The following is an 11782-nucleotide window of genomic DNA, read 5'->3' on the forward strand; positions in this document are numbered from 1 at the left end:
TTTCCTTGCTGTGAGATATCCTAATGCTGTGGTGAATCTCTGATTCACAACCAGATGCAGTACTAATGGCTTTAAAGACCAATTGGTCAGTGCAACATTTGGTTGCCATGGAGACTGCACATTTATTTGCCAGCTTCACTTTCTTGAAAGTCAAGAGATGTGTCAGGTGCTGTTACGCTACCGAAACTTGTCTGATTTCTTCTTGGCGAATCAAAGACTAGGTTTTATCAATATTCTACAGACAAGAAACAAAATCTATTAAATACTGCTCTGTGTTCATGAAGTCATAATTTATTTGTTTGAGCCCTGCACATAAACCCTGAATCGTATCATTTCATTGTGAAAATATGGATCAAATTAATAAAATATGAGCAATGCTTTTTGGTTTGTCTTTAAAAAGAAGACAGGGACTGACTTTAAAATGATCATAAGTTAAATGTAGACAACCCAGGTATTATTTACCAAAATATATACATATTTGCAAAAGAATAAATTACCTAAAACATACTTCATGGGTGTGCTTCATATTTTGTATTCCAAAACTTCTTATAAATATAAAAACATGTTTTATAAACAAACAATGTAATTGGCATATTTTATTCCCCTGGCTTTTTTTGTACTGTAGCAGTACTTGGGACTTTAAGGAATTTGTTTCATTGGGCTGCGAATAATGGCTCCAACAGTCCTTTGTCACAGCAGTCCCAGGCAATCAGAGCACGGCGTAGTTGAACGCCTCTCCATATCCCGCCTCCCTCATGTATCTTTCCATGTTCAGTGGCTCAGGCACCCGTAGAGCTGTGCTCCCATTTGCCGATTGCTCTCCTTCATGAAGCATCCTAAAGAGTCTGGTGACTGAGGGACGCCCTTGGGGGCTCCAGCTGCAGCATGATTTCATCATGGAGTACCTACAAACACAGTTAGAGTGAAAAACACAAACATGCATATGTGCATTTTACTTAAGCAGTTGCAGAAACACATGAGTGTGCATCCTCAAAGTTTTGAATGCCACAAATGGGACAATCTACATGTTGTATGGGAGCAGGGCACTGTAAATATGTTACAAATAAGATGTTTGGTAATTAATATGAATTACCTTAAAGTAATTTCTGTATGTTTATTTGAATGATCAAATATTTTCCACATATAATCTGTTGTTTTTCAGCTTGATATTTAATTTTATTTTGACATCAAACTGATATGGTCAAGATTTTGTCATTTCTTTTTTTCTGTAAATCAGGTGACAAAGTACCTTTTTCTTAGGCTAAAATTTACTAATATACTCCAAATGTTTTCAGAAACGGAATGACCAGAAACACAATTAAAAATTTTAGATTCAAACTGAAATAGTTCACTAATTTTTCTCTATTAACATAAGTTTATCAGTAGCTGATTTTCTGACCAGCTACTGCCCTTTTTTTGTAGACATGGGATCATAATAATAATTTTCTGCAGCCGTTCTTACAGTGTGTTGGAGCAGTTGGTTGGCCGTTTCACAGTTTTTCCTCTTTGGAGATACTGCAGAAGTTCAGTCGACATGATGTGAGCAAAAGGTGGGTCACCTAAAAGCAGAGAAGTTTTCATTACGTTATTATTTTATGACTTCCAGGCTATCTTGTTTGTAATAGTTTACTTAAAGCATTTACATGACTGATGTTAAAATATTACTAAATTTAACTTGAAAAGAAGATGAATAACATTGATCAATTTTGGAGATTTTTACTGCTCCCTTTTTTTAAAAAAAAGAAACATGATGTAGTTGCAATTTTCTTATAATTTGTAGAAGATATGTTCGTTCATATTAAAATTTAACAATTTATATATTTTTGTAAGAATATTTTGTACAATCCAGAAGAGAAAACTAATAATTCTACCATTCTAAAATATTCCAAACCAGGATATATACTATAAGTTTACAATACTTCCTTCAAGATAGATTTTTTTTATTTTTATTTTTTCAAGGCAGTCTTAAAGAAATGGAAATCATGTCCAACAATCTCATTACACTCCTATTTATACTCCCATTATTTTTGGAAGACTCCTAACTCTACAAGCTGAAGCTCTGCTGAAACAGCTCTACATCCCCAGAGTTTTTATTTTCGGTTAGTGTGTAAATTAGTCATTTTCATAACAAGTTTTAGCTAAAAGTAATAGACATCTGAAGCTAATCTATTTTTTTTATTTGCCACTTCTTTTCCTTAACCTGTGCAGTTTCCTCCTCTTTATTGTTCAAATCTAAACTTTATATAATTATGTGGCTTAAGAAAGTGGAAGAGATGACAAGTTGACACAAAAGCCAGTAAGAATTGGGGATTTTGACATTTTTCTCAATAGTGCTTGTAGGATACTCACCTAATGTGACCATTTCATAAAGGAGGATACCGAAGGACCATCTGTGAAATTATTTGAAAAATAACTTTAGGTCACTTAAGTTTTTACCAGGTTAAACTACAGCATTTGAAAAGTCCAGATGTGCAGCAAAAATGTTTTAATGCAGCAGATTAACAGTGAAGTGAATCATTCTGACATATTTTGAAATGCCAAATCCTGACATATAACATCCAGATTCAGTCTCTCCAATCACTAACATCTCACTATCGTTATGTTTGTTATAGGGAACTTAAACACTTACACATCGCTGCTGTTACTGGCCGTTCTCCTGGCCAGAACTTCAGGTGCCTGCCATTTCTTCAGCTCCATTTCCTCCACCAGCCCAGCAGTGTCGACCTGTGTTCTGTGATAAGCTGAGCCCAATCCCCACAGTTTGGCTGTCATGTCCCCACCAACCAAAACACTGCGAGCGCCAATGTTCCCATGGATAGATCCCTGACTGTGCAGGTAATCCTAGGATGAGAAACACGACATATGCTGGAATATAAGTAAAAAGTAAATGGAAGTAGGAAATTTCAGAAATGTGAGTATAATTAGAAGTACAGCAGTTCAACTAACCAAAGCAGAGGCCACTTGTCCTGCCATGGTGAAGATCATTTTTTCTGTCATTTTATGACTTGAATTATCCTTTAGTAAGAGAAAAGTGAGGGAAGTTAAGGGCTTCCAAGTTCCGATGCATGTTTTGAGATCTAAGTAAACTGAAATACATTTAAGTTGGTGCGACATTAGGGCCAAAATTTAGAATACTGGGCAGTCAGTGGTGGTTATGTAAGGGCATGTCAATCATCTCAAGAATTACACTATACTAAGAAAGGTTTTCATAGTTAAAAAGTTATATTAATACATTCTTAGTTTCAAGATAATTTAAATTAATCTCTTCTATTTGTCACTTTTAAAGAAATAGTCAGAACTTAATGACATCAGTAGTTCCTTTAGAGGACACGAACACAGCTAAATAATTAAACTCAGAGCTTAATACAGTGAAAAGACTAAAACTGGAAAAATATCTGCTTACTGTTAATAAGTGGAAAGCATAATTTCAAAATAATTAAAAGAAAATGGCTTTTTTTTATTGTGTTTCGTAGATGATGGCTGATTTAGTTCCAGATATTATTACAGCTTCTCAAACAAACCGAATCACAAGTGATGACATTTTTATTTAAACACGAGTCTAAACCCACAGATATTATCAATCTTTCTGAGAAGAACAATGGTGCTCTACCTCTCTGCACTTCCACAGGAACCCTAGTAAGTCTCTGTGCCTCAACTCCTCCAGCACTATCACTAAAGGCGACCGCACAGAAACCACGCCCAGCACAGCAGGAATAAAAGGGTGAGGGCCCAGTCCTCCCAGGAAGGATGCAAACCCCAGAAAGTGCTGTTTCTCACTGGTACTCGCATTTTCTGAAGAAAAATGTGGATAAGAGAAGTGATTTTAAAATAGAAAAAATATATATATTTAAACCTGAACGATTTTAGCAGAAAGTGCTGAAAACTTGCAGCTTTGGAGATTTCATTTTCTAAGAAATTTTAAATTAATTTTTGATTTAAAATTTTTTTTGTCAGTACTTGGGGGAAAAAACTATTTACCTTTTAATGCTCTCAAGATGACGTCCTTGTTTTCCATGCGAGCTCTGTAGAGGCTTACTGTGTCTCCTGGTTTGATATGGAAAGATGGCGTCAATGGAGTGACTTGACTAAAGTTTCCAAGAGGCCTCCTTGTGGACGTTTGTGGTTCTGCATCCGTATGTCTTTCTGGAGAGTGATGTCTTGTAGCATGTCTCTCTGGAGAACGATGTCTAGTAGTGTGTCTTTCTGGAGAGTGATGTCTTGCAGCATGTCTCTCTGGAGAGTGATGTCTTGTTGCATGTCTCTCTGGAGAGTGATGTCTTGTTGCATGTCTCTCTGGAGAGTGATGTCTTGTTGCATGTCTCTCTGGAGAGCGATGTCTTGTTGCAGCTGCATGTCTGTCTCTAGTTCTATGTGGTGCTGCAGTCCCATGCCTCTCTGGAAATTCATCTTGTGGCTTCACATTGTGATGTGTGTTTTGAACTCTCATTGGCACCTCTTCATGTTCAAGAGGGTCAATCCCTGGGGGCGCTTTTTGAGAGAAATAATACAGAATAAATCATCTGTTTGATTAGTCGGAAAGAAGTAATTCACAAAAAGAGTAGACCAAAAGGAGTGTACCATCTATTCCCTGTAGGTGACGTCTGTGATGGGGGTGACGGTTGTTGTTGTGGTTGTGGTTTTGCTGTGAGTGTCTCTGGTTTGTGGTGTGCTGGTGAGTGTGGTATCGAGCAGGAGTTCTGACTCGTGTCCGCTCTCTCTGATTACAGCACAGTAATATAAAAATGATCACTAACGTGATCACAGTGAGCGAGACCAACAACGCAGGGACGACAATCACTCCAAGCTGATATTCTCGTGTTACTGTGAGAAGAAAGACAAAGAAACATGAAGTCCAAAAAAATGCAAAGTTCTTAAAATTTTTAGTCCTATATATTTTTGTTCATTCTGCTGTGTTGTCTCGTGTTGACAGAAATTTCTTTTGTCTTTTCTTTTCCCACCAAAAAGAAAAGAGTTCACACTGTGTGGAGCTATACATGGCAGTTGTCTGTGGTTTAAAACATGTTGTCCTACTGTAAAGTCTAATTTATGTAATCTGCTATAAATATTATTTTAAATATTGAGGGATCCTTATTGTTTTTATTTTAGCTGCATATTTTCTTTAACAGGAAATATGCATTGTGCAGTGATATGTCAAATGTTGAAAGACCAGTCATGGTGATCAGGACTACTGGAAAAGGTATTGAACAGCAAGATTTATGTCTGATTATATACACATAAATACAAAATACAAATCAATTACATTTTTGTTTACAACATTCTCCCATTATTTGGCAACAAAATAAACAAATAATTTTATCCAAATTAATTAATTCCTCATTTATAATTAATACAGAATTAATTTATAATCTATGAGTTATAAATTATTTTATATTTAATTTATAAATTAAATCCTAATGCTGGGATTAAGCCTCAAACTCTTAATATCTATGAAACACTGATTAAAAATATATGTAAGTGAGATAAAATTAAACGGTAATCACTAAAAAACTGTAGATTTTATAGATTTTACAGCAAACTTCTAATCAACCCAGGAAATCCTGAGATGTGTATTTTTTAATTGCTTGTTGATTGTTTCTTTGTTTTTGGTCCTGTTTCTTTTCCTTCAGTTGCTCCCTGACCTCCATATTGATTCTTTTCTCCACCCTTTAACCGTTTAGTGTTTATTCAAATGAAGCTGATTTATTCTATGTCAATTCTAGTATTGTCTCTCAAATCCATGGATTTACACACCCTCTGCTGTTTAACACAAAGCTCAGCTGTCTTCTTGATGTTAAAGAATGTGAAGCTACTGTTGGAGTTAAACAACTCCTATTCTGGTTCTGACACATTTTAAGGAGTGGTGTGAACTTTGTGGAATGATATTAATCATTATGTGACATTCTCATTCAAGGCTTGACTTGAACTTTCAAGAGCACAGCTTTTGATTTCCAGCATTCTCCTTCTGCTCATCTTGAATCCACAAATATTTTTTCTTAAATTAATGTTTTATCGGACAAAGAGGTAAAACCAGTTGCTAACTAACTAGTATTACATTAAAAGGCAAACCTGAGACTTTTTTTTACTTCATTTACAGCCAAATACATTTCATCTGAGGAAGCTTTCTAGACATTTATCAGATGTAGACATGGAAAAGCAAATGCGTTGCTTCCTTATTCCATTTCATCCCTCTTCCTGCCCCCTTCACTGATTTCTGGTTTGGAACAAAATTTATTTAATAGCACAATAACGTATCTACTTTTTCTTCATCTAAACTTACTGTGGTTAATTAGTCTCCACTTGTCTCTTGTTGCACAATTCACCTCTAATTGTCATTATGAATCATTCTCCTTTAGTTTTTTCAGTCACTGCTGGTTTATCTGCTTTTTCTCCATTTTCTCCTCTCTGAATTTTCATGTTCCATTTCCTGCACTTTGTTTGGGATTCTTAGGATTTGAGACTTTAGATATTTTTCTGATAAGTTTTTATTTAATGTATTAAACATTTTGTCCCACATTCTTCTCTGTCTCACATGATGTCTGTATTTGGGACCCACAGTCATTGCTTATAAAAACTTTAGCTGTTATTGTTCGTTCAAACATGAAGGCTTTAATTTTTTTTTCCATAGTTCTGAATAGTTTTAATCTATTTTCTCTCAAAAATTATCTAGTCAAAATTTACATAATTCATATTTTTAAGTCAGTAATAAAAGAAATCTCTATAAACATATAAAAGCTTAACTATGTCATTTGTAATGCCAGCACTCCTTTTACAGTCAAATTGAGCTTATGTTTCATTCAGCAGTTTAGGTTAGCTTTAGGATTATGTGAACAATTTTGTTTAAAATAGGTCATAAGTTTAAAAAATATTATATTCTGGCATTTTTTCAGCCTCATACAGGAAGATAAGTACAAAGTATATAAGTATAAACAATCAGGGTGGGAATGGCAAATATAATATAAAGTTTTGAAAATGTTAAGTATTTAACATTAGCAGTTTTTATTACTTACTACAGAGCCTGTCATCTGGATCACAGGGACTAATGTCTGTGTAGTTGGTCGTCATCCTGTAGAAAACAGGAAGATCATAAAACAGACATTTCAGCATTGCTGGATATCAGGCAGACACATTTCCAGTAACCAGCAGAAAAAGACCAATGCTTTTATTTGTCAGCCAACTTATGTAGTTTGTTACATAATCCAACACACACTTGCACATGCCACAGTGCGGATCAAGAGAACAGAACTAAAACACATTTACAAGGTAAAACATGACTGTAAAGGAAAAATAGCAGCACACACAGAAAGGCAGTTCCCTTTATGTAATATTTAGATGTAACACCTCTTTCCTTCCAGCGGAAAGTGTTTGTATATTGAAAGACAACAAGTTCATGCATCAGGTTACAACAGGAAACCTCTGTGGTCTTCAAAATAAAAAGCTGACATCAGAGAATGAAGAGATATTAAGATAACTGATTTAAATGGCGATTATTGGTGCTATTATGGCACTGAATTTGTTTCAAGGTTTGTCTGGCACCATATTAAAATGCACATATTAAATCAAATCAGTTTTATTGGTATTTTTGCCTGACATACAATCATATTCAATACATTAGAACTTAGGTCCAGTGAGTCTCATTTGTCAGATTAAAAGTATAAGTTTTTATTTTTTTAAATACATAATAAAGAGTCAAGTAGATAACCATCATCTAATGCTTTATGATCTTTAACAGAATTTGAATGTTTGGTTTTTTGAGAACTGAGGTTATTTTAAGACATTTTTCAGATAAATTTTACATTTTTCTGTCAAACTGAATATATTTCCATTAAATTTTTTTGTTTCTTACCTTCAAAGGCCAGTTTTACCAAACAAATTTAAAATCATCACAAGAGAGCGATAATAAGAACAGTCTACACCAAGAACAGACAAACATCCAGCAATGCCGGATCATACAAGTCCTTTATTATTTATAACTTATAAATCTACTATGGAATATTTGCATAAGTTAAAAAGTGAAACACAGCATGTGGGAAAAAAAAGCGTACAAAAACAAAACACAAAGTCATGATGGCGTTGTTTGCCTTCTGACTTATATGTCACTGAACCAGTTTGACAGCATTGCTGCGACTATGATGAGCTCTTACTGTACTGACAGAGTGAAAATGCCTTTTCACAATTGGAAATTAAACTGTGAAATTAAATTTTCAACTGTGAAAATTAAAAGTAGTATTGTAAAAACATTCAGTCAATGGAAAAGTTGTTGCAAATTTGTGGACTAAGACAAAGACATCCTGAACATGACAGTCCATTCAATAATGTTTAGACTGTAAAGTGATGCTATCTGCTTATAGGAGCAGAATGTGGCTTAGGTTTTAGTCAACTGGGAGATGCAATGCTGTATAAAATGCAAAAGCAGAACAAAGAGAAGTATTCTCAAAGCCACCGTATTTACATCTTACCTGGCCACCTGTGTGAGACCGCTGAGGTGTAAAACTCTGTGCTGTAGGAACTACAAATGTATAGTTTCCTCTTTAGCTTTCCATATTTGTTTAGAGCAGTAGAGTAAATTCCAGTCCTTCCTCTCAATTGTCATTGTTCTCAGCAGATAAAACCACAAACAGACACATTTCCATTAGAGGTAGACATTTTTTAAAGTGTAGTTTGTGTTGTGTTGTCACCTGCATAGTGCTATTCTCTCACTCGTCCTTCCACTTCAGTTTCTCTCTCAGGTTTTCCACACCCACATCCCGTCCAGCACCCTCACCGCCCTCATGCAGCGTGTCATGAGGCTGTGTTGTATTTTCCGTATGTCATCCATTGCATGTGTGCGCTAGGAAATATTCAAATCGTTGAAATCAGCATTTTGAAAACATTACTAAGACCTGGCTTCTTTGTGTTAATGTCACATTATGGCTGCAGTTTTTAGCCTGCTGTTTTAATCTGTTTTAAACTAAGAACTGAATTATGAGCATTAGTAGAATGTTAAAATATTTAGAATCAAGCTCAAGTTCATTGCAGCGATTCTCATTCATCCAGCTTTTTTTCTCCAAATTGAAATGTACTTTGAAATCTCATTGAATAATCCAAAGCAAAGTCGTTTATAATTGTGATCCCTATAAACGACTATAAACGATTTAGTTAGTGATTTAAAATTTGTGTGTACTCAGTATGCATGCAGCTAAACACAAAGTAAATAATTATTCCCACCTAATGACAACTATGGGTTTGTGTTGGCCTCTCATAATGTAACAATGACATAATCTGACTTGTTTTGATTTAACAAGATGTGAAAAATAGTAAGAAGAGCCAAACTTTTACTCTTCCTTGCTTAAACCAGAAAGTGTTTGCAAGTTTTAATTTATTAACCTGGATATAGACTCTTGCTTCATTCTGCACTTCAAAAATAGATAGTATTGTCAAGATAACACATTTGTCATTGTGACATACAGAAGCATTATTGATTATTTCTACATCAAAATACATTAATAATATTACAATATTATTCAAATTAGCTATCATCTAGATTATTTAATTTGGATTTACCAAGTAGAAATCAGAGGACTTGACAGAAATTCATTAATTTTGTCACAACTTGAGGCGTGACCACAGCTAAATGAACTTTTCACTTACTTCTGAGTCACTTCCACGTCTTTGTTCCAAAATCAAGTCGGTACACTCACACACCCATTAGCAAATTAGCATGTTGCTCACCTGTCATTTTCCTGCTTTGTTGATTTGCATCAGTCATGAAAAATTATCACATGATAGATAATCTTTGCTCGGTTCTTTTTTGTCTTCTTATATATTTATAAAAACACTTAAGTCAAAAGCTGAGTTTTATCAGTTAACAATTGAACAAAACTTTGATTGAAGAAAATGTGGTCAGGTTACAACTGCAAACATATTTTGCTTGATGTAATAAAAAAATCTTGATTCATGCTCTGTTTACCACGGCTTTCAGAGATAATGCGGAAAAAACTCAACTTACCTATGATTCAATAGGTTGTATAATCAACCATTGGCTGAAACGAGATACAACCTTGTGGAGGGACTTTTTTTTTCTCAGCTCAGGTTCAATAAGTTTTCAGGTTTTTGCTCATACATAAGTCAAGTCATGTCAAGTTTATTTGCCAAGCAAATTTCAGCAACAAAGTAGTTCAAAGTGCTTTATACAATAAAAACACAATACAATAATAAGCGACTATGAAAAAGGCAATAAATGCTACATTTGGTCAAATGGTTCAGATCATTCTAGTTGTGGTCAGGTTTTGTCTGTCACACAACAATTTGACTCTACAATACTTTGGTATATGGAAAAGTTCATGGTCATCTCATTATCTGTGAAATGCCAAGGCAGAAAGTAGCCTAAATCCTTCCACCATTGTGAAAGCGGCTGTGGTGTTTTTGTGCTGATGCTTATTATGATGCTGTAAATGATGGTCAAGATGAGACTTTTTGGTCTCATCTGTCCAAAGGACATTGTTCAAGAGTGTATTTTTCAAATCTAAGTATGATGTTGACACAACTTTACCACTGCCAAGTTTTTGAACTACAGTTGCTTATGTTGATTCTAATGACCAGCAATTTACTAAACTCCTAAATACACACGGTTTGTTTACTTGATTTAAATTTCTTTAAGGCTAAAACAATGATTCTAAGCAAAGAGATTTATAATAAGCACACATGTAATTGATCTATCTGTGAATTCAAAGAACAGATTAGCAGTTTTAATAAAAATCAAATCAGAAGCATGTTTAACTGTGAACCAAAACCCGTCTAGGAATGCTGTTGGGCGATTGCTCCCATGTTATGCTTTCTAGTTTGAACTCAGGAATCTTGACAAGCAACACAGTCACCATGACGAAGTCTTCCACACTGATGGCTGGAACAGGAAGAACATTGAGTACTTTCAGTGTGACTGACTTCAATTCATACTGTCTGTTTCTGTAATGGCACAAATTCACAAAATGGCAGTCACAATCCAAATCTTATTTAAAATAAAAATGACAAAATACTATGGTAATTATCAGGAAATATTTGAAATGAGACATTCTGCATCCCCAGACACCAATCAATCCATCAATCAATCAAATTTTATTTGTATAGCACATTTCAGCAAGGCATTTCAAAGTGCTTTACATCATAAACACAAGAATACAAAGTCATGCAACATATAATAGACAGTACATTGTTACATATTACATTTGAAATGAAACTCTAAACAGGTGTGTTTTTAATTGCGATTTAAAAGAAGTCAGGGTTTCCGCTGTTTTACAGTTTTCTGGAAGTTTGTTCCAAAGTTTTGGTGCATAGATGCTGAAAGCTGCTTCTCCTCTCTTGGTTCTGGTTCTGGGGATGCAGAGCAGACCAGAACCAGAAGACCTGAGAGTCTGAAAGGTTGATACAACAACAGCAGATCTTTGATGTATTGTGGTGCTAAACCGTTCAGTGATTTGTAAACTAACAACAGTATTTTAAAATCTATTCTTTGAGCTACAGGGAGCCAGTGGAGGGACTTTAAAACTGCTGTTATGTCTCTATCTTCCTGGTTTTAGTGAGAACGCGAGCAGCAGCATTCTGGATCAGTTGCAGCTGTTTGATTGATTTGTTGGACAGGCCTGTGAAGACGCTGTTACAATAATCAATGCGACTAAAGATAAACGCATGAATGAGTTTCTCTAGATCTGGCTGAGACATTAGTCCTCTATTCCTGGAGATGTTCTTCAGGTGATAGAAGGCTGACTTTGTAATTGTCTTTATGTGGCTCTGGAGGTTCAAGTCCGAG

At 35.0% G+C, this 11782-nt stretch overlaps 1 protein-coding gene across 1 annotated transcript; it reads right to left on the reverse strand.

Annotated features, from left to right (window-relative positions):
• Positions 1–581: 581 nt before the first annotated feature.
• On the reverse strand, positions 582–8688 carry LOC129375940 (tyrosine-protein kinase STYK1-like). Its single transcript, XM_055055327.1, has 10 exons — positions 8457–8688; positions 7008–7063; positions 4579–4821; positions 3979–4488; positions 3611–3792; positions 2947–3015; positions 2630–2841; positions 2350–2390; positions 1463–1559; positions 582–905 (listed from the first exon to the last, which is right to left on the reverse strand). Exons 2-10 carry the CDS (start codon positions 7060–7062, stop codon positions 710–712), a joined length of 1605 nt encoding a protein of 534 aa, XP_054911302.1. The 5' UTR covers position 7063; positions 8457–8688; the 3' UTR covers positions 582–709.
• Between the last annotated feature and the right edge of the window lie 3094 nt (positions 8689–11782).

The sequence above is a fragment of the Poeciliopsis prolifica genome, unplaced genomic scaffold, assembly GCF_027474105.1.
Source record: "Poeciliopsis prolifica strain line A6 unplaced genomic scaffold, Auburn_PproV2 SCAFFOLD041, whole genome shotgun sequence".
NCBI lineage: Eukaryota > Metazoa > Chordata > Actinopteri > Cyprinodontiformes > Poeciliidae > Poeciliopsis > Poeciliopsis prolifica.

What these genes read in the sequence shown, in the direction of transcription:
- LOC129375940 (XM_055055327.1), bottom strand. Translation starts at nt 7,062, where the DNA reads ATGACGACCAACTACACAGACATTAGTCCCTGTGATCCAGATGACAGG. An exon ending in TCCTGTGGAAGTGCAGAGAG is followed by an intron (nt 3,016 to 3,610) that starts GTAGAGCACCAT and finishes CTCTTACTAAAG; the next exon opens with GATAATTCAAGTCATAAAAT. An exon ending in GACAAGTGGCCTCTGCTTTG is followed by an intron (nt 2,842 to 2,946) that starts GTTAGTTGAACT and finishes TTCTCATCCTAG; the next exon opens with GATTACCTGCACAGTCAGGG.